General features: G+C 52.6%; 6 protein-coding genes across 6 annotated transcripts; 4 read left to right on the top strand and 2 right to left on the bottom strand.

Moving 5' to 3' along the window:
* Nucleotides 1-104: 104 nt before the first annotated feature.
* Nucleotides 105-2,165, top strand: BDZ83DRAFT_677011 (fungal-specific transcription factor domain-containing protein; the record flags this gene model as incomplete). The annotated part of the gene is made up of 2 exons (XM_060511165.1): nucleotides 105-143; nucleotides 207-2,165. The coding sequence occupies exon 2, from the start codon at nucleotides 507-509 to the stop codon at nucleotides 2,163-2,165; it is 1,659 nt and encodes a 552-aa protein (XP_060362000.1). The 5' UTR covers nucleotides 105-143; nucleotides 207-506.
* Nucleotides 2,166-2,170: 5 nt separating this feature from the next.
* On the bottom strand, nucleotides 2,171-4,274 carry BDZ83DRAFT_677008 (FAD dependent oxidoreductase-domain-containing protein). Its single transcript, XM_060511164.1, has 3 exons — nucleotides 3,895-4,274; nucleotides 3,253-3,839; nucleotides 2,171-3,190 (listed from the first exon to the last, which is right to left on the bottom strand). The coding sequence occupies exons 1-3, from the start codon at nucleotides 3,926-3,928 to the stop codon at nucleotides 2,273-2,275; spliced, it is 1,539 nt and encodes a 512-aa protein (XP_060361999.1). The 5' UTR covers nucleotides 3,929-4,274; the 3' UTR covers nucleotides 2,171-2,272.
* A 919-nt stretch (nucleotides 4,275-5,193) lies between these two features.
* BDZ83DRAFT_630524 (amino acid/polyamine transporter I) lies at nucleotides 5,194-6,453 on the top strand. The gene has a single exon (XM_060508839.1). The coding sequence runs from the start codon at nucleotides 5,209-5,211 to the stop codon at nucleotides 6,139-6,141; it is 933 nt and encodes a 310-aa protein (XP_060361998.1). The 5' UTR covers nucleotides 5,194-5,208; the 3' UTR covers nucleotides 6,142-6,453.
* A 2,262-nt stretch (nucleotides 6,454-8,715) lies between these two features.
* On the top strand, nucleotides 8,716-10,474 carry BDZ83DRAFT_754784 (oxalate decarboxylase family bicupin; the record flags this gene model as incomplete). Its single annotated transcript, XM_060514528.1, has 5 exons — nucleotides 8,716-8,792; nucleotides 8,848-9,128; nucleotides 9,213-9,539; nucleotides 9,595-9,809; nucleotides 9,863-10,474. 5 exons carry the CDS (start codon nucleotides 8,716-8,718, stop codon nucleotides 10,472-10,474), a joined length of 1,512 nt encoding a protein of 503 aa, XP_060361997.1.
* Nucleotides 10,475-11,245: 771 nt separating this feature from the next.
* Nucleotides 11,246-11,795, bottom strand: BDZ83DRAFT_794717 (uncharacterized protein; the record flags this gene model as incomplete). Its single annotated transcript, XM_060515822.1, has 4 exons — nucleotides 11,579-11,795; nucleotides 11,460-11,522; nucleotides 11,369-11,406; nucleotides 11,246-11,312 (listed from the first exon to the last, which is right to left on the bottom strand). The coding sequence occupies exons 1-4, from the start codon at nucleotides 11,654-11,656 to the stop codon at nucleotides 11,246-11,248; spliced, it is 246 nt and encodes an 81-aa protein (XP_060361996.1). The 5' UTR covers nucleotides 11,657-11,795.
* A 2,562-nt stretch (nucleotides 11,796-14,357) lies between these two features.
* On the top strand, nucleotides 14,358-19,979 carry BDZ83DRAFT_584110 (uncharacterized protein; the record flags this gene model as incomplete). The annotated part of the gene is made up of 3 exons (XM_060505728.1): nucleotides 14,358-14,501; nucleotides 14,592-19,055; nucleotides 19,239-19,979. The coding sequence occupies 3 exons, from the start codon at nucleotides 14,358-14,360 to the stop codon at nucleotides 19,977-19,979; spliced, it is 5,349 nt and encodes a 1,782-aa protein (XP_060361995.1).
* Nucleotides 19,980-20,276: the final 297 nt, after the last annotated feature.

Genomic DNA, 20,276 nt, shown 5'->3' with positions numbered 1-20,276 from the left:
AACGAACTCTTGGAAATCATCTCTGTATCATTACCAAGACTCTCAGATTATCAAGGGTCTTGGCTTCACCCCACTCCATGCAGTCCTCCAGAGCAATGCATACCAAATCAAGGGGCGGATGCCTCAGATGCAAGTCGAAAAAGGTATGGACACTGTGGGATCTCTCCCGTTCTCTTCCATCACACAAATTGACACGCTGCTGCCAGACAAAATGCGACGAGAGAAAACCCGGATGCGCCCGGTGTGAGGAGAGAGGAATCCAGTGCCCAGGCTACGCCCTCAACGTGCGCTGGTCGCGAAAGCACCAAGTCCGCGTCGATCAGAAGGCTGCAGGTGGAAGCCCAGCCAGACAACGGGAACTCCAAGAGTCGGCATCTCAAACAAGTCCTCGGCGCATCGAAGCCGGTTCGCCAACCCCGATCTATACCGACACTAACGTATTGCAACACGTGGACCCGTGGCTCGCCAACCCTTTACAGTGGGATCTTCCTGCTCTGCCACATGAGATGCCCTCCCTTGATGCTTCATCGTGCGCTTTGCTTCTTAGCAGCCAGAATGCGATTCCCACAACGCCATTCTGGGATGCGCCCTTTGTTAGCTCAGCTTGGACTGTTGATGGCCACAGCCCGACAACGTCGTCATCTCAAGCTGAGGACCGGGAGGTGGAACATTTGTTCCCGAGTGAAAGCCCCGTGGTCGATGTTCAAGAGAATAGTACTCTGCCCTTCTTCGATAATACTCAAACCAGGCCATGTAAACAACTCCTAGAGAGCAGCCCACGAGAGCTCTCCCATCTGCCAACCTCGCTCTCCGAATACTTCTTCCGGGAGGTCATCACGCTCTACTGCGCCTGGGACAGCAAGACAAACGTGATGCGCAACATCGTCGAGACAATGTGGCAGTCCTCCGGCGCCTTGTACCACACCATCCAGAGCATGGCCGCCGCCTGCCTCTCAGAAGACTTCCCGCACCTCCTGCCCGTCGCGCGGAGAGAACACGGCAACGCCCTCAAACTCATCCGCGATCGACCCTCGGCATTACCTTTGTCAACCTCAATGACTACAACACACAAGCGTGCCATGCTTCTCTCATCAACGCTCCTCGGCCACACCTCAAGCTGGCTCAGCCCCCAGAACCTCGCGACAGACATGTTCAGAGCAAGCTGCAGCATGCTCAAAGACGTCTCCGCCGAGACACGCGGCAGCGACGCAGACGCGAGCTTGTCTTTCTTCAGCGATACCATGGACTACTGGGCCATGCTGCTCGCCTACCTGACAGACAGCACCCAACTAGGCGACTACCACCATACCACCTCTATCGGCCCAGCAGACCCATCAAAGTCCATCGAGCCGCACCCTTACTCGGGCATATCCCACGCCACTGTCCGACTGCTCACCGACACGGGCATACTCATCTTCCAGTACCGGAAACATATGGCCGCCGTCAAGTTCCTCACCGAGACGGATCTAGATGTCTTCCGCGCCGCCCTCCGTTCCGCAAGACAACTCGAGCGCGCGTTTCTTGCGCATCGTCCGCCTGATCTGTCTCGCGTTACAGATCCGGGTGATCCGAAGACACCGCTGCGGCATCTGGAGCTCATTGACGAGGCGTACCGGTGTACCGGTCTTCTACAGCTGTACCGCGTGTTTCCAGATTTATTGAATGAGCGGTATGCACCGTGGGACAGGGAGCGGCTCCTGCGTCCGGTCCCTATGTCTGCAGCCGCAGGAGTCGGGGTAGACAGCAACAAAGTCCCCTCGGCGAGAGAGAGGAGGACGTGGTTGACGAAGCTTGCCATGTACATCCTCGGCATCTTGCGCGATATACCCTTTGAATCGCGGACGCGTAGCGCGCAGCCTTTCATTATGGTGGCTATTTCAAGCGAGTTGAGGAGGGAGCCTCAGCATTTACGGCAGCCGGATGCTGGATATGGTGACAGCGGGGCGGATGTGCTGGATATCGGTCCTGCGTCTATCGAGGTGGCGAGAGCGCGTAAGTTTGTGCGATCGCGGCTGGCGGCTTATACGCACATTTTGCCGCTTCGCAAGAGTCGGGTCATTTCTGAGTTGATTGATCATACGTGGGCGGCGCTGGATGTCGGTGAGGAGGATGTGTATTGGCTCGATATCGCGCGTGAGAAGAATCTTGGGACGATGATGGGCTAGCTTGGGGAGCAAATACTGTATGATCCATATGTATCTTTTATGAACTTTATTCTATCTGGCCATGACGGTTTTCTATTCATCCTCTAGATCGACAAGTCGGAATCAGCTCAGAGTTTAGACAGTTTGACCCCCTGAGGATTCGCGAGCTTTGCAAACTTGAGCAATGTCTCGTCCGACGTCAACTTCCCTCGCAAACGCTCCTCCGTGACGACGTACGCTTGCGGGAACCAGTCGCCGACATCTTCCTCAAACATCATCCTGACCAAAGCCTCGCCCGTCAGCCAGCACTTGTCCATCCCATACCCATTAAACCCGGCAGCGATCCACTGTCCGCCACCGGCTTCTCCTGCGATCGAGTCTGGGATCCTTCCTACGATCGGGAGACCATCAGCCGTGTGACCTTGGATGCCAGACCAAATTGCCTCCACCTCGGACGTCTTCGCCTCAGGTGCCCACCCCTTAAGGAAGAACTTCGGCAGCACCGTTGACAGAGCTTCTCTCGCTTCTTTCGGGACGTAGGTGTCATCCGACGTCAAGATGTCCTTCATGTACGCCGTCTCGTTTCCAATCCAGATTCCTCCGGTTAAGGGGTTCTGCTGCAGGTAGTAGAGGCCCGTCACGTAGAGACCGCTTCGGACATCCAGGGTCGGCTTGTGAGACAGACTCCACGAGCGCGAGGCTCCTAGGTTCTTGAGGATCGGGCCGGGTCTCTGGACGGACATTGTGCCGCGGAAGGGGTATATGCGGCCTGCTAGTTGTGGGAGGAGATGTGATGCGTGGCCGTTGGTACAGTGTATGACCTTTTTGGCGCGAATGGTGCCTCTTGGAGTTGTGATGAGATAGGGGTATTCTGGGTTGCTGGACGGCGAGAATTTGATCTGAAGCACGGGCGTGTTTGCTTCAATTGCCAGGCGGTTTTGGTATTGGCTTACAAGATCCTCGTAGATTCCCATGAGAAGACGGTATGGCCAGATGGCGCCGGCATTGTGCTCTACAGCTCCGCTGGCATCTTTGATGTTCCATCGCTATGATCAGAGGGTTAGCCAACTAAGCTCAGAGAACCATTATCAGAATGATGAGCACATACTTCCGGAACATCGTCTCTCTCGATGATACGGTGATATTTGCTGTGCTCTGGGACCGCCTGTTGGAACCCCAACACCGAGCTCTTGGCAGCATCCCAGGTCTCTTCATCCCCGACAGCCATGACTTTGAGAACATCACGAATCTGGCACCGCTTCTGGATCTCCGGGTCCATATCTCTGACCATCTTCATGATTCGCTCAACGTTGAGGATCGAGAAGCGGGTAATCTGCTTCGCTGCCTCAACACCATGCTGCGCAGCTATGGGGCCGTAAGTATGCCCCGAAGCAGTGACGAGATGCCCGCCATTACGGCCCGTGGCACCGCTAACGAGTGTCCGGGCTTCAAAGATCGTGACGTGGGAGTTGCGCGATGCCTGGTGTTCGAGGAGCGTCTTCGTGACGCTGCAGCCGGTGATGCCGGACCCGATGACCGCGAAGTCGGTTTGCTTGGGGAGTGAAGAGGATTGGATTGATGCAACATGGTGCTCTGGAACCTGCCATGATGATATTGTTGGGTTTGGTCGGGGCAAGCCTGGGTCTTGGGAGATGGCTTTGGAAACCTTTAGGAGAAACCTGGCTGTTTCGGGATCTTGAAACAGTTGGTCAGAAAAGTACGACTTTGAGATTTGTCTTTAGTGACTCACTAAGGTATGAAGAGAGCTCATCTTCCACCCCCATCTTGAAATTCTGGTGAGATTTGGTGTAAGTTGATGGCACCGTGGTAGAGACTGGAGGGGTGATATTGGTCACCAATCCAGAGCTTCTTGAGTGATTTGACGATGAACACGGATCCTGAGCTCTAAGAACGCAAGCTTCATCTACATTGACCTCGGTATCGATTCAGAGGAAACATATGATCGTGTCCATTACTACTCTCATCGTTCCGCTGCAGCTCACCCGCGATCTCTGCCGGTGTCGGCGAATGAGGGGGTCGGGATGCGGGGCACCGGGAGCGGATATGGGTCCGCTCTGGCTTGCCGGATCGGGTAACTGGGTGCGAAATGCGAGCCGATAGCGCGGCAACCCCAGGAAACGAGTTCGGGACATGTTATCTCCAAGCTGCCTTCTGCGGACGAGATGGTATCTCGGCTTAGCAAACTGCCTCTGGTCGGTCAACGCGAGTCTCGTGCTGCCACCTAGTTGCATCAAGCTGGCCGCACAAGCATGCACAAGAGACGGGCGTCTACTTAACTTGGTCCCTCGATACTCCACCCCCAAGACTTGAGGGAGGCAATCTCCCTTTAAGCCCCTCCCTCTATCCTTCACTACCTACGCATATATCCACAGAGTCAGTCATCTTGGACGAGACCTCGCCCTTGGCGAACACTTCAGCCACCGATACCACAATGGATCAGCGATCCTCCTCACTCGACAAGGCCTCAGCAGCCACAACTCGAAACACCGTCGCCGCCATGCCCGAAAAAGCGGACAACGAAGCCACAGAGCACGGCTCCATCGTCCACGGAGACGTCACCGTGCAAACCATGAAGCCATTTACGACTCTGTCCGCTCTCGGTATCGGCTACGAAACCACAAACACGGCCATCGGCCTGCTGTTAGTATTCGGCAGCACTCTGCCCATGGGCGGCTCGCCGCTCTTCTTTTGGGGTTTCCTCGTCATGGCCTTTGTCGGCCTCGCCACTGCCACAACTCTCGCGGAGCTGGCCTCGGCTATGCCTCACCCGGGTGGGCAGTATATCTGGGTCCACAGGCTGGCACCGCCGAGTTCTCGCCGGTTCTTGTCGTACATCACGGCAGTCATCAGCTGGCTTGCTGCCGTCGCCACGGGGTCGTCGGCGTGTCTCTCCGTGCCTGTCGGCATCTGTTCCATCATCACGCTTCTCGACCCAAGTTTTGTTTATAAGCGGTGGATGGGTTTTCTGGGTTTCCAACTCCTCAACATCGTCACCGTCTTCGGCGCGAGTTTCGAGAGTCTGCTGCCAAAGATTTCCAAGGTCATGTTGCTGTTCAGCTGCACCACCATCGTCGTCATTTTCATAACTCTGTTCGCCATGTCGGACGAGCACGCCTCCGCAAAAGACTTCTTCGCTACCACAGTAAATAACTCGGGCTGGCAAAACGGCATCGCCTTCATCATAGGAATGAATGGCGCCAACTGGAGCTTCTCGTGCCTCGACGTTGCGACTCACCTAGCAGAGGAGATGCCCCGACCCAGCACGGATATCCCAAAAGCACTGATGTGGACCATCGTCGTTGGTCTCGTCTCCGGACTCCTTGTTGTCACATCTGTTCTCATCAATGTCCCTGTCATTGACGGAGCTGACGATAACTCGGCCCTGGCGTTATTCTACCGCATCACAGGCAGCAAAGCTGCTTCAGTGGGTCTGTGGGTGCCCGTGATGATCACAGCCATCGGCGCCGTCTGGTCTATTCAGACCTGGCAGTCTCGGCTCGCGTGGACCATCAGCCGCGAGGCCGGTTTCCCCATGCACCGTCACCTGAGCAAGATCGCACCGTCCCCGCTACATACGCCTACCTGGTCATTGATATTCTCCGCATCAGGGACTGCCATCTTCGGCTGCCTTTACCTCGCATCCGACCTTGCTTTCAACTCCCTCATCTCTACGGGATTGCTACTTCAATACATCAGCTATAGTATTCCGGTTAGCCTGGCTCTTTCTCAAGGCCGCTCGAATTTCAAACACGGCCCCTTTTGGTATCCCAAACTTGGCTTTGCAGCGAACATAGTCATGCTTGCATGGTCGGCGGTTGCATTGATCTTTTACTGTTTTCCCTATTACCTGCCTGCTGTTGCAGATGAAATGAATTATGCTTCCGCTGTCCTTGCGGGCATTGCCATTATTACGATATCACTGTGGTTCTTTTATGCGAAGAAGAACTATGAGGTCAAAGAATATCTAGGCCATTAGCACAACAAACCTTTTTACTATTATTATGATCCTGCTCTTTTCTTACCTGATGCCTACATTTATGTCCACGCCGTTGAGGCTTGATGTTCACTCTGTCTTCAGTAGATATGTACCAGTCAAGAGGCTGCGAGATGGCGTGATAATCGAAGCCCCCCACTACACGGTAATGGCAAGATACTGCTGGTAACAGACTCAACAGGCATTGTGGCTGTGATGTGCCTTGTATGGCTGTTCCATCCAATGTAGAGCTTGTTGGTGGCCTGATTTAGCGGGAGGGCTGGTGCGCAGTCGTATCACGTACTTCGATCAGTCTACTCTCTCTCTGTTCTTCATCGAGGAGCACGCGATTCAGTAGGTCGGATCCATAAACAATAGGACACCATGATTTAGCGCTTAGAAAATATCGAATTTCATGTCACTAGATCGAGTACCCAGTTTGTATGTCGAAAGCGTCAGGGTTGTACGAATACTGCATTACCATGGGAATACCTCCCTCTAGCTTCTCGGGTGGAGGAGTAGATTATGCCGGTGGGATCTGATAAATCCTCAAAGAGCTTTTGTCTCCTCTCTTAGGATCAACTCTGTAGATGAAACACTCTTAAAGATCATGACCAAGTGTGTTGCACTGGCTGATGGACGGCTATGGCTATGCTTAACAAGGCTTGGCTACCATCAAGGGTGTTCAGAAGCCCAACTGCCCGGTCGATTGTTGGCTTTGCGATACAAGCTCTCCCCTTTTGAGCCAAAACAGATCTGCAGCGGGCAGAGAAGGAGAAAAAGAAGGCCACCTGCATCGGATGAAGCCGCACGCGCCAACGGCGGGCACGCATGCACGATGGCATTGTGGCGGCATTTCCGCATCGCAAGCGGCAACTCAAATCGTATAATCATCCAACCACAGCGACATCCGACGACTCAGCCAGCAGTGACGTCCCAATTGGGTACAGAACAAGCTTTGGCTGTATTCAGTTGCCTTTATGTCATGTTGTGAGGCTTTATTTAGCATCTGCCATCGCTCATCGCGCAGACAACGTTGCATTCGTCTCATCTTCTGAACCTTGGACTTGGTCCATCTAGCAAACCTGCCAGATGACAGGCCAAAGTTTCCCCTCTTCTGAGTATGATGCAATCTTGTACTTTCGATGGAATGATATCCCGGACTTCGTCTCTGCCGGGCCCGGTTTAGCATCCCGACACCTCGTAGGTGTTAAGAACATGAAAGCAAGCCCAGACATACTGCGAGCGAGAAGAACCCCAATCCCATGTTGAGCACACATGCTTGTACTCGTGCATGGAGTTTGCGGCATTTGTAATTTCGATTGCTCACATTTCGACATTGAAATGGCTGGCGCGTCACTGAACTCTTACAAGCTTCTTTCCTCTGCCCGGGTGAGGTTAGAGGCCGGTGGTAGGACGCTAGCAGCCGAGTGATCAAGGAGCTAGAACTTTTGAATCTTGAATAAGTCTGGTGTAAGCGGACAATCCCGAGCTTTCTGCGAGACACCGGGGCTTTTTTCTTTTCACCGAGGTGTTCGTCACACCCTTAATCATCCCAGGTAAGTCCGTTTCTTCTGCATGAATAATCTAAGGTAACCCACAAAGAACACACGTCAAGAGGGTTCGGCGGTTCAGACGAATCGCGAACGGACCATTTCTAAGAGCGGTGACTTCACCATGTAGCCAGACAATCAACTGCCGTCTTCGGCAATAGGGGGGAAATGCAACGTGGGGCGCTACCGAATTCCCGCTATCAGATTCGATGATCCGCGCTGGAGGCGCTCGGGGGGGCGTCGACACCACCAAGCCTTATTTTTAACCTTTTGCTGAACATTTGTGCTTTGCAAAACAACTTTGATCCTGGTAAGGCCAGCTGAGTTGATCGAGGCGCGATGGACTTCCCGAAGCCTCCGTGGGCTGTAAGCATTTAAGGTGAGACAACGTGGTTGAGCGCGTGCTGGGCGATGCGCCTTTTCGGAGGTTGTGAGTAATCGCAGGGTAGCATGAGTCTAGTCGTTGACCAGATCAATATGTTCGTCCACACCGGTGCCGTACAACCGTGCGTGGGTCTTTGTCTTTTCCGTGCTAACCGTCTCACTGTTCGCGATACACCTAAAAGAGCGAAAACGCGTCATCTAGACTACTATTGCCCCCGGCTTCTACTGTACTGCTCGTGCTCCACGCGGCTAGCCCCATGTCATCCACATATCGCGGTCCGGACGCCAAGGCTGGGAGCTTAATCGGTCCCGCCGAATTCCACTACGCCTTGTGATAGTAGATGGCATGGATTGGGTGAGGGGAAGTAGGCTGGCAGATGGTCAAGGCACAGCATAGCTAGCTCGAGAACCATCATATGTCGTTTGTATGCTTTGGGAGGCTTTGGAGGCAAGTTCTAAGTTCGTCTTATGGCGAATGCGAGGTATAAGAAGGCCCTTCAGTCCGGTCTGGAAAGGACTTCCTTTACATCTCAGAATCATCAGCTTCCAGATCATCTTGGAATCAGACACTAAATAACCCGTCTTTCGTTACAGCGCAATCTTTTCGACTTCGTCTTTTTCTAGTCTACTTTCCTACACGATGTATACCCACGGTGCTTTCCTCCTCGCTAGCTTGCTTGCGGCTCTGCCGCAGAGCTATGCCATTCCGGCGCCGCAGTGAGTGTTCCCCTAAGAGCACGACGATTAGTACATTGTGCTAACAATGGAATAGAATGGGAGACTATGGAGAGAACAAAGGCCCCGTTGGCGGTGTCGATCCGCCCATCCCTACCGTGACTACACCTACGGGAAGTCTCAGAGGAGATTCCAGCCTCCTCGGAGGCAATGCAGCGCGACCCGACCCCGAAACTGGCGGCTCAGCCAATGTCGACGACGTTACACTCGTGCCCGGCCAGGAAGCAGACGGGAAGCTCGGCTTGTACCTCAACTTTGATGGTGTCGACGTCCCGCAACCGATCCGCGGCGGACTAGGATCTCCGGACCCGGGCCCAAGTACGTTGCATCCCTAGCGGGGAGGCGTTGAAGTGGGATGGGTCTATTGCAGGGAAGAGGTGCGCTAACACATAATTCCCGCAGGAACCTACGACTATGAGAAGCTAAACCCCGATCTCTTTGCCCCGCCCGGCACCGACAAGGGCGATGTCGAGAACGCCATGTGGCCGTTGGGCCTTTCGCATAACCGCCTCGGCAGCCAAGAGGGCGCCGGCTGGGCGCGGCAGCAGAACACTAAAGTTCTACCGGTCGCTTCTGCGATGGCGGGTGTCGATATGAAGCTGCAACCTAATGCTTACCGCGAGCTTCACTGGCACACCTCGGCTGAGTGGGCGCTCATGCTCAAGGGATGTTGTCGCATTGCAGCGATGAACGAGGACGGAAAGAGCTTCGTCGACGACGTATGCGAAGGTATGTCTCTCTCAACCTGATTGATGTTCCATATGAAGCTAACTAAGATACATAGGTGACGTGTGGTTCTTCCCGAAGGGTGTCCCTCACAGCATTCAGGCGTTCGACCAGGGCACCGAGTTCCTCCTCGTCTTCGATCAGGGAAGCTTCAGCGAAGAGAACACGTTCCTCGCTTCCGAGTTATTCCTGAGGAACCCATTGTCCGTTCTCTCCAAGAACCTCAAGACGGATGTTTCTGCATTTGACAAGATTCCCAAGGATCAGCTTTATGTAAGTCAAGACCCGACTTGAGACGGTTGGGGCATTGGCTGACTCATTTCCAGATCTTCAATGGTACACCTGCGCCAAAAGACATTGAACAGCAAAACCAGACCTCATCAGCAGGATCGTTGACTGGTGCTGAATCATACACCTACCATTGGTCGCAGCAAAAGCCTTTCCAAGTCCCCGGAGGATCCGTCAAAATCCTCGACCCGCAAACATTCCCCATTGCGGAGAACTTCTCGGCTGCCCTGGTCGTTGTCCAGCCCGGCGCCATGCGCGAGATCCACTGGCATACCACCAGCGACGAGTGGAACTACTTCCTGCAGGGCTCTGGCCGCATCACCATCTTTGAAGCCCCTGAGGCCTCGCGTACCTTTGACTTCACCGCCGGCGATGTTGGCTATGTCAAGGTTGGCGACAGCCACTACATCGAGAACACTGGTACTGAGGACGTTATCTTCCTTGAGGTCCTTCAGGCGCCCAAGTTCTCCGACATTAGCGTTGCGCAATGGCTGGCCCTCACCCCGAAGCAGGTCGTCAAGGATACGCTCGGCCTCTCCGACGAAGTGATTGCTGCGATTCCGAAGGAGAAGGAGTACATCAAGGTTGGCAACACCAACATGACGGCGCTGGCTGATGGTGGACGTAACTTCAAGAAGTTCAAGGCTTAGTTCCTTGCTTGATTTACTTCAATTCTACTGTGGATATTTTCAGACGCGCGAGTTTTGGGAGTTGGGTCTGGCATGGAGACAGCACAGGAGTTTAGTCGTTCGATAGCGTGCGTATTTCAGTATTAACAGCAAGTGATATCTCAAAACGAGGTCCCCGACAGGAAAGAATATGACACGCTCGTGTAGATTAAAGCTCCAATGGCAAGCATGCTGATTTAACTTACGAAACAAGCTGAGGTTGGTTTTGGTAAGTCGTGTGGAAGTGGCCGATGGTTGCTTGTAGGCGATGTTTGTTTTGCCGGTCTAGAAACTTTGAGCAAGTGCGATGGTCCATGACAGGTTGGGTGTTCCAAAAGGAAAAAACCTCCACCAGCTGAAAGGACTGAATCGGGGGTTGCTGTATTCCGCCGTGGCAAGGAGGAGTTTGGCCGGCGAATAAAAAACAGAATCCCCGCCGTCGAGGCATACAAACAGCCTCAACGTCATGAAGCCTCAGATGTAGGACAATCCTATTCATCGCAGTAAAGATGTGGTGCAGAGTCTCAGAATAGCAGACGTTAAGGAGGTTTGAGCTGTGGGGCTCGTGTTGTTGACTCGGGCTCAGGAATATGCAATTCCGCGGGGACATCGTCAAATTGTTAATGGTAAAGAAATGATATTTGTGGCGAAATGAGGTAGCTCTTCAGACAAGACTCCTCTTTTTGATTGAAATACAGGGCAAGCCATGCTCTATTCACAGGAAAAAGACAATACAGAGACAAATTTATGATCTCAGTTGAATCCAGGGCCTCTGCCAGCCTGGGTTCCGCAGACGCAGTCAAAGTCGTTATTCGCCTTGCTGTTGCACTCGTTAGAATAATGATAGCATCAATGAGGCTGTGGAGGTAAACGTACTCAATGCAGACAGCCAAGTTTGCGGTTGTGTCCGAGCACTATGAAGATGTTTAGTTCTATTTCCCAGCATGTTTCTGAATGAGTAACTCACGTGCTTGATGCACTGGCCCTTGCAGCCATCCCGTTGTTCTTGAGTCTGGCAGTTTTTGAAGAGCTACAAAAGTCAGCTACGGGAGCTTCACAACTAGCAAGTCTCAGATCGAGACTGACCTCAGCGTTTGTCGGTGTACGGCACTCGACAAAAGCCATGGCGGCTCCGGCGGAAGCGAGGAGGAGAATGAACTTCATGTTAACTGGTTGGAAGCTGAAATGATAGGCTCGGTGTATGGTGTTGTTGATAGTGATTCTATTGCTTTCTTGAGACGAATGAGCTGCGATGAAGCTTACTTATGTACTTCGATTGAATTCAGCGAATTTTCCGCAGCTCTAGATAAACTTCAGATGAGGAAAGGGTGGTATCAAATTGATTAAAATCCCGACGGGATGAACGGGTCACGACATGCTGTATGACTCTGTTGTTCCACTCTGAACTATAAATCTGTAGGGCTTTGCGAGCAACCTGCTGACTTTAAAACCGAGCCGCTATTAAGTGAAGCCGCTAATCCAGCTCGGCTTCGGGAACGGACCACAGAAAGGCAGACCCTTTATCTCCATCTTGGCGATGACTCGTGTCAGCATCAAAGAGAAGGGTCGAATAACGGGCGCCCTCAGCTGCGTGGAGTCTGAAACCGCCCTGTCATTCAACGCATTCCAGGATCATTCAGGTAAGAGAATCAAGTTGTCCGGGGATCGGGCTATAGAAAATATTTTCCCTGGTCATTTTGAGTCTTTCCCTTCGCACTCCCAGTCAGCGAAATGGCAGGCACCTTGAGGTAACAGGACTGGAGCTTCTGACTAAGGTAAGCGAGGGGATCGGAATCTTCCGAGATTAATTAACGGTAGTTGGAAGCGACTAGAATGGCGTGTAGGTCGACCGATGGGATAATCGTCTCATGAAATTATTCCAACGAGAAGACTTTCAGCAGGCGGCTTGCAGCACACTTCCAAGTTCATCCGGCAGCCGGCTTCGTCTTGTCCTTATCGTCAACAGTGGAACTTCGGCACTCGGAAGCGCTTTGACGTTCAGTTAGCAGGGATCTGTTCCTCTTCGCTTGAGTCAGAGGTCTGTTATGGAATTGAGAGTATCAAAACTAATTAAATATGGCTTTGCTAAGTACATGCTACTACTGCGTTCAATAGCACAGTTCCTCCTATGTCTTTTGTGCCATATGTCTCAATGTGAAGCCCGTCAGATAGTTCACAAGCCTGAAAACGAAGATAGAAGGTCTTTTTCAATTAGTATATTAAGGTAACATGAGCTGTTGGTACGAATGTCGGTTGTAGCCACATCACACTTGATGTTGATGCGAGAGTCAACGAATGGAGCTGATATACCGAGTCTATCATTTATGGCGGAGCTGCATTCGATGATAAATGAATACAGGTGTCCCTCTCGTGGCTTTCTTGAAAACCAAACGATGACACTAGGCGGAGGCGTATAGGAATACTTTCTCAAGTGCACATTGAGAAGGGGCCCAGGGGCATCAAAGCCAATGGGAACAAATTCCACCTTCTGTCCTACTTTATGCCCATTGGCAGAACCTTCTACTTTGTCGAGAAGCTAACAAGGGCTTGTGAGATATCTCAGTCGCCTGGACATGCGTTGAGGATTTCTTGAGGCACGCTTGTCGATCAATGGCGCAAGGCGCTCCCGAATCCTCATCCAAAGTCTCCACGTGCGAGTTATAGACTATGTCTAGAAAGGCCGCCATTGCGGGGTGATAAACTAGTTTCACGGCTGGTTCCGCGAGGCGAAATTGTTTTCCGTGAGTCTGGGTTGTGAAGAAAACTTCTATTCCATGTTCGGGAATGCGGGCGGTTCGTTTGTCTGGCCTCCTCCCAATAATATGCATGCGTTGTCAAGATCTCCTTCTGTCTCAGAAGTCCGCAGATCAGACAATGATGGCAAGTTGACTAAGGTACACTACGGATATGTGGCGGCGGCCCAGAAGGCCTTACCGCACGTCATCTGCAGCGGGGTTGTGCAACTCGGGACATGAGCAAAGACGCTGCGCTGTCTCGAATCTCTGCCACTTACGAGACATGACTGCCTTAATTGATAGTCGGTCTTGGCTATTGCTTCAGCTCTAAGATAACACTAACATATCCCCCAAGCTTTGGCGGCTAGCCTTAGACCGTCGCACGCCTCAAAGTGTCTAAACTGCGTTTAGGGCGTAAAGAAAACCGCCATGGGATTCTGCTGTGGCAAAATGAGCGTCCCATCATGTGAAGTGAATTGTATCGCGATCCCCAATGTGACCTTAGTATTCCAACCTTTCTATTGAGGGAATGCAAAGGCTTGCATTGAAATACCTGCTACCATGGCTCTTGTTGCAATGTGTAGCTCATTGGCAGAAGACGATCACAATAGTCGCAAATTAGTGGGCCATTGCTATTTAAGAATCCAGAGGGGTGTTGAGGCAAAAGCGACGACATGCCAACTGCTCAGCCTTGAGAGAGAGATCAATTTCCGTGCGATGAATATTTCAGGTTTTGAATGATATATGCGATGTTAGAGTTGTAGGGGAGTCGTTAGTGGCGAGCTATGAACTTCGTTTAAGTTTGTGGCTACTACAGCTGAACTCGCTAGTCGGGATGAGTGAATATCCGAGCCAAATCGGTGCAAGAGGCTGTCTCGACCGATTGATGGACAGATAATCTGGTATCTAGTGGCAGCGACCGCATAAGTGGCGAGATGTAGGCCATGAGAGCTTGACAAGGGTTCGTAAAAGGCAGTCTTCTAAGCGCAAGATGATTTTGACGGCGGACCTTATAATAGGACGATTTTCCATGCAGATTATGAAAAAGCAATCACAGAGACTTTACTATCTTCTCCAAGTTGTCTCGCCTCATTGAATAACATCACATTCACCTCACTCAAGCTTTTATAATGGACGCCAGCAACTCCAATCTTACAGACTACAGATACAGTTATGATTTCGTGGTCTCCACAACTCAGGCCAGTATTAACTCTGGCTTGCTGGAATATCTCTGGGAAAGTAATCAGCCAGTGAACTATGTTTGCTATCTCTCGGTAAGTTTTTCCGAATTACACATCATAGCAGTGTTGAGCATGCGGTGCTTTCAAGAATGCCACCCAGGAGTGCTGACATGGCCTTCATAGGACCCGAATAACGGGAACTCCACAACCCAGATCAGTCTCGAAGAACTGCTGAAGAGGACAGATGGAGTCAACCCATTTGACGTCCTAGATGGTACATCACCGAGTGATCCTCGAGTTGAGGCGCTCACTCGTAGCAACTTCATCGTGGGCGTGAAAATTCGTATTGGTGTGCCCCCAGGGGTGATGCCCAAGGAGCTTCTTCCAGTCCTGGAGCTCGGCAAGAGTGACGGCAAGTCTCTCTTCCGAATGTTTTGCTCGGAGTTCCAGGTAATTCAGAACATTCCCAACGATGGATTGGTGGCAAACGGACGTTGGAACGTCTGGAACCAGCCCTATGGATCGCCGTGGTATATCGAGACGGGCGTCAACATCCTCAATAAGGGCCTTGACTGGGGCCTCGAGACACCCTACTTTAATCACCGCCCAGAGCTCAAGGGAAACCTCAAGTCTCAACTCAACTATCTTCCTCCCAGCAAGTCTTACAGCCTTCAACAAACTCTTATGGATCTGGAAACTGCTGCCGATCAAAGCACACCCAATTTCGTGGGGATTCCAACCGGTTCTCCCGTCGTAGAAATCCTGCAGAAGAACTTCGTGGACCTGTTCAGCAAAGTAGCCAAGAGCTACGGAAAACCGGTTCTTGCTGTCGCCGCCGTTGCTGAAGACCATCCAGATCCTTCCACACTTCAGGTGACTTCGGTTGAAGTCGGCATCAGTCGCTACAAGGACTCCAATGCTTGTGTCGTCAACAATCCGACCCCCGAACAGGCTGCCGCGGCGACACTCAACCATCTCTGCATGACAAACTGTCATGGAGCTCCAGGAGTCTCGGATCCTTACTGGAACTGGGTCAAGCCCTGGGACGTGAAGAGCGAAAGTGGCGTCATTGCCATCAAGCGAAGTGTATTCGCCGAGCAGTTGATGAATATCATCCTGCCATCCGCTCAGAAGTCTTGCCTTACCTCTGACGTTAACATCCATTACACCGACAACTTGGGCACTTGGACGCCAGATTTAAAGTTTACTCCTGGTCAATGGCCACACATCAGAGATATACGAGCCCCTGATCAAGGGGAATGGATCATTGACATCACTTGGTCTGCCGAGAACGACCCGGGTGTGCAAACAGAGAACTCGGAGATGTGGGGCGTATTCTACGACAGCCTCGCAGTCGTCCCTCATTACTCCTGTGAGGTAACGGTCAAGGAGGCTACCATCATCATCACTCAACGACTGTGGGTTGTCATATCATTGTCGTGCGAGGGCGTCGCCAAATCACCGCTGAATGGATACGATGTCACCTTCACCGACACCTACGATTTGTCCGTGGACCAGACTGGCCAGCTGAACATCATACGTGATGAGAACAAATTCCAGCAAAAGGACGACTCAAAGGAACCTGATGCCGATTATTGGGGGAATTTATATGCAGGCGTCAATGACAACTTCAAACAGATCAAGGACAAGGTTACAGATCTGGCGAGGCTGGACCTGGGGAGTATCAACTTTGCCACTCCGCACAACTTCGTGTTCCCTGGTGGCAAGGTGTTCACGTACACATCAGCCAGGTTTTCCAACCACCAAGACTTGATCTGCGACATCACCTACGCGGCGCCAACCAAGCCCTTCCAGCCGCCGCTTCGGGCAGATGCCCCGATTTCCGACCCTTCGCGGGACCATTTTCCGACGAGACCCGCGCCGAAGCTTCCTGTAGCCACCGACCCGCCGGCATACTCCATGACCCATACGACCGATCTCATTCAGAACTACATCCAGGGAGAGATCGTGGCTCCTACAGCAAAGTTTGAAGCTCTCCAAACTGAAGACGGCCACTCCTTGCTCTTCGCGCTAAGCACGGACAACGTCTTCAATGTAATCATGGAGCAGAGCGGCACGACTAAGACTGGCTGGGTCCGCATGCCTCTCTCGTCTGGTTTCACGTCAGTACGCACTTTTGACGTGGGACAGAGCGTCATGGACGGCACCATTGGGATGGCTTTGGTGGTATCTGAGGGGAATTCGGACAAGCTCTTCCTCTCCCTCTCCAACTCCAGCTCCGACACATCCTGGACGGCGAAACCTCAGTGGTCTGCCATTGACTTTGACGCAGAGGGCGGCATAGGCTCAGGGTCTGTAATCAATATTGTCCGCGTCATGTTTGCTGAGCCTCAGGGTAGCCGACAGCACATCATTGTCGACATTGAACGTTCGTCAAATAAGGCTTCCAAGGACATTGTCCGCTATTACGTTGATCCTCAAAAGGCATCCGGTAGATACTGGACCTCGCATAGTCTCCCGGTAGACATTCAGCATGGCGAATATCAGAGCTGCATGGGTAGGGTCGCCTGTGGGTTTGTTGACGGAGTGTACACCCTCGGCACCGCCGGCAACTCTGCTCAGCTTGTCTACGTGCCCATCGAGAACGCCTTCGGCGACGGTCCTCCGTTACCATGCCGCCTCAGCCTGCCGCAGAACGCGCAGGCATCTGCCATCGCCGCCGCTCGCAGGCCCGGTTCCTTTGCATCTCCAGACGGAACGACGGACTTGTTCGCCGTCAACAACTCGACTCTCTTCTATTTCCCAGCTGAACGCCAGACTGACGGGTCAGTGGCCATACAGTTGCTCGATAGCAACGTACTTTCGGGCACCAGCGAGTTAGCAGCCATGACGCACAGAGGTGTGACGACGATCTGGGGCAAGAATGCCAGCAACGAGGTGTACTACCTCTCCTGCCCATCCAGCCAGCTCGACAACCACGGGGCCTGGAGTGTCCCTGTGCCAATTGTGTTCGGCGTGGAGCAGATGACGCCCTATCTCAACCGTAGCGACGGCGGCAATGCAATCTTCACATCAAGTTCCGGCAAGCTTGAGAGATTGACGCAGGCCACCGGCACAGACGCAAAATTGTGGGTTACAGATGAGATCAAGCTCGAGGCCAGTGAGCCTAAGGCCAAGCCGCTCCAATTCAAGTCATACACGACAACGATTCAAGTCCTCGATAAACACGAACTTCCAGCTCCTGGCGTCAATCTGGCGATTTCTACCAGTTCTCGCACGCCCGTGTACATGAACGGGATTTACTACGTCCTTAGGCCGGTACCTGTCACGGTGGCTACGGATGCGACCGGAAGCTTGACAGTCGTTGAGGCCCTGCAAGACAGCATCAACGGCACTCTCATGACGGTGGGTTGCAACGATGGAGAGGCCGAGATTACCATCAATCCTATGGAGAAGTCCTTCCAGACTGTAGCAGCGCTCAGTAGCGAAGGAGCCCTCCGGGACGCCAAAGTACCAACCAACACGGTCTCTGGCGGCATCAAGGGCACGCCTACGTGGACCGCTCTCGTAGAGGAAACTGTGTCATCGAATGATGTGGCCAACGTGGCGAACAGCCTCAGTAAACTCGGCACAACTTATGGACTCGTCAAGCCCACAGTCGCCCCAAAATCTTGTATGAGCGTGATTCCACACACGCTATACACGTCCTCGTCTTCGGTTGACAGTCTAGCTCATGACGCCGCCATTGCGGCTGGCGACATTTTCCGCTGGCTCAAATCCGACGTGGAACATGTCGTCGACATCATCAAGGACGACGCAACTGAAGCATGGCACTTCGTAGCCACCATCTCTGGCAAAGTCTACCGTGCCGCATTGACCTCGGTCGAAGCTATTGTCGGCGCGGCGGAGTGGATATTCAACGCCATCAAGACGGGCATCAAGAAACTCATGTCCTTTGTCGAGTTTCTCTATGATTGGGATGATATCGAGCGGACCAAGGACGTCCTCTGCAACATGACGAAGCAGTGGTTGAGCAGCCAGGTTGACTATCTTCGGACTGCAAAGACGGAGTTTGATGCGCAAATTACACACGCGGAGAAGAGTATCGAGAAGTGGGCTGGCATGAAGGACTGGGGTTCTTCACTCGGAAGCAAGGCCTCACAGCCCGCGGCGGCGAGTGCCACGAATCCCACCAAGGGCCATACTTCGGGTTCTCAGGCCATGATGACCCATTTTAAGAACCACGGCGCCAATATGACAGTTGTAGGGGCGCCGCCAGCGAAGAAAGAAGTAGCATCAGGCATTATCAACGACCTCTTAGATGCGCTGGACAAGGAGGAAGCAAACATATCAGCGGTTGTCTCTCAGCTCAGGGACCTGGCCAAGCGCTTCTCCTCCATGACCGTCGAAGAGATCCTGAAAGATCTACTCGGGATCATCGCAATGGGTGTGCTTTCCAGTGTCAAGGTGGTCGCAGATGCCTTGCTCGACGTCTTGATCGATCTTGCTGGCGACGCGTTTGCCCTTTTAGATGTCAAGATTCACATCCCCGTCATCTCAGATCTTCTCAACGATATCGGCATACCGGACATATCATACCTTGATCTAATATGCTGGATCCCCGCCATGTCCTTCACGGTGATCTGCAAGCTGGCTACCCAGAAGGCCCCCTTCACCGCCGACGATGTCGCCCTTCAAGCGGGTGCTGCTGCCGGTATCTCAAAGAATTTGCAGGCTCGCAGGGTGTCGAATACATCAGCGTCGCTAGCTACGGAGCCCATGGCAGTGAATGCCGGCATCATAACGACAGCCGCCTTTACTTCGCCAGAAACACCCGCAGCCCGTGAGCAACAAGCCAAGGCGCACAAGAGCAAGGCCTCTGTGACTTCCGTCTCCTCCTCTGACTCTGTGAGCGTAGTCAGCACGGAGCCAACGACCCCTGGATCCGCCAAGCCAGTGACTGCGCTCGATGAGAAGATGTACTCTCTGGGCCATTTCACCGCCGGCACCATGAGCTTTGTAACCGCATACATCAGCCCTCTCGAGGCCGCACTCCCAGCAGGGAACCGATTCAGCAATATACTGACCGGAACGGCAGTCGTCAGCGCCGGCGCCTTGTACATGGCCGATTCTTTTGCTCCCAAAGACCCCATCAAAAGCGAATTCTGGGACTTCTGGTCGAAAACCATCACCATCATGACCTTGAGTAATATAGCAGTCTTTAGTGATATCGCTCAGGATCACCTCTTCCCGACAGGCCACTGTCTACATGTCGCAGATTCTCGCCGTCTAGCGGCCAACATCGATAGCATACTCGTTATTCCAGCCTTTCTGATCACTCTGGAGCATTTCAGCGAGCTCGTCGTAGCTGAATGGAGTGTGGACCAGGTGGCAGCCTTCGTGGGTGAGCTGTCCAACTTGGCGTCCTACGTCGCACGAACGAATTATTCTGTCGTGATCAACTTGGGAGGCACAGGAGCTGCAGCGGACGCGGCTTTAGCCATGACATACGGGAACCTTGCCCAAGCCGGGCTCGAGATGTTGCAATGTGACATGGGCAATGCCCAGGCTAACGAAATTCGCGAGAGACAGCGTGGATTTCTGCCTTGAACGACACATGTTTGTAATGATTCCTCCATGCAAGGTAAAGTACCTAGATCATCAATGGTAAACAATCATATGCATTACTCTCTTCCATAATCGAGGAGCTTGACAAGATTGTGTTTATTGCAGGTCGAGTGAACTCAAAATCTCGGCTTTCAACCATTTGAATTGTCATCACATCATCTCCTCTACTCTTCAACCAGCAAATTTTCCAGTTGGCTAGCCGAGAAGCTCAGACTAAATCCTCCCGTCCCGCTCGTCCGGAACCCGGAATCACACCACCGCCGGCTCCCTCATCCCACG

The sequence above is a fragment of the Colletotrichum acutatum genome, assembly GCF_030867785.1.
Source record: "Colletotrichum acutatum strain CBS 112980 chromosome Unknown BDZ83scaffold_87, whole genome shotgun sequence".
NCBI lineage: Eukaryota > Fungi > Ascomycota > Sordariomycetes > Glomerellales > Glomerellaceae > Colletotrichum > Colletotrichum acutatum.
This window is presented reverse-complemented; position numbering and strand designations above follow the sequence as displayed.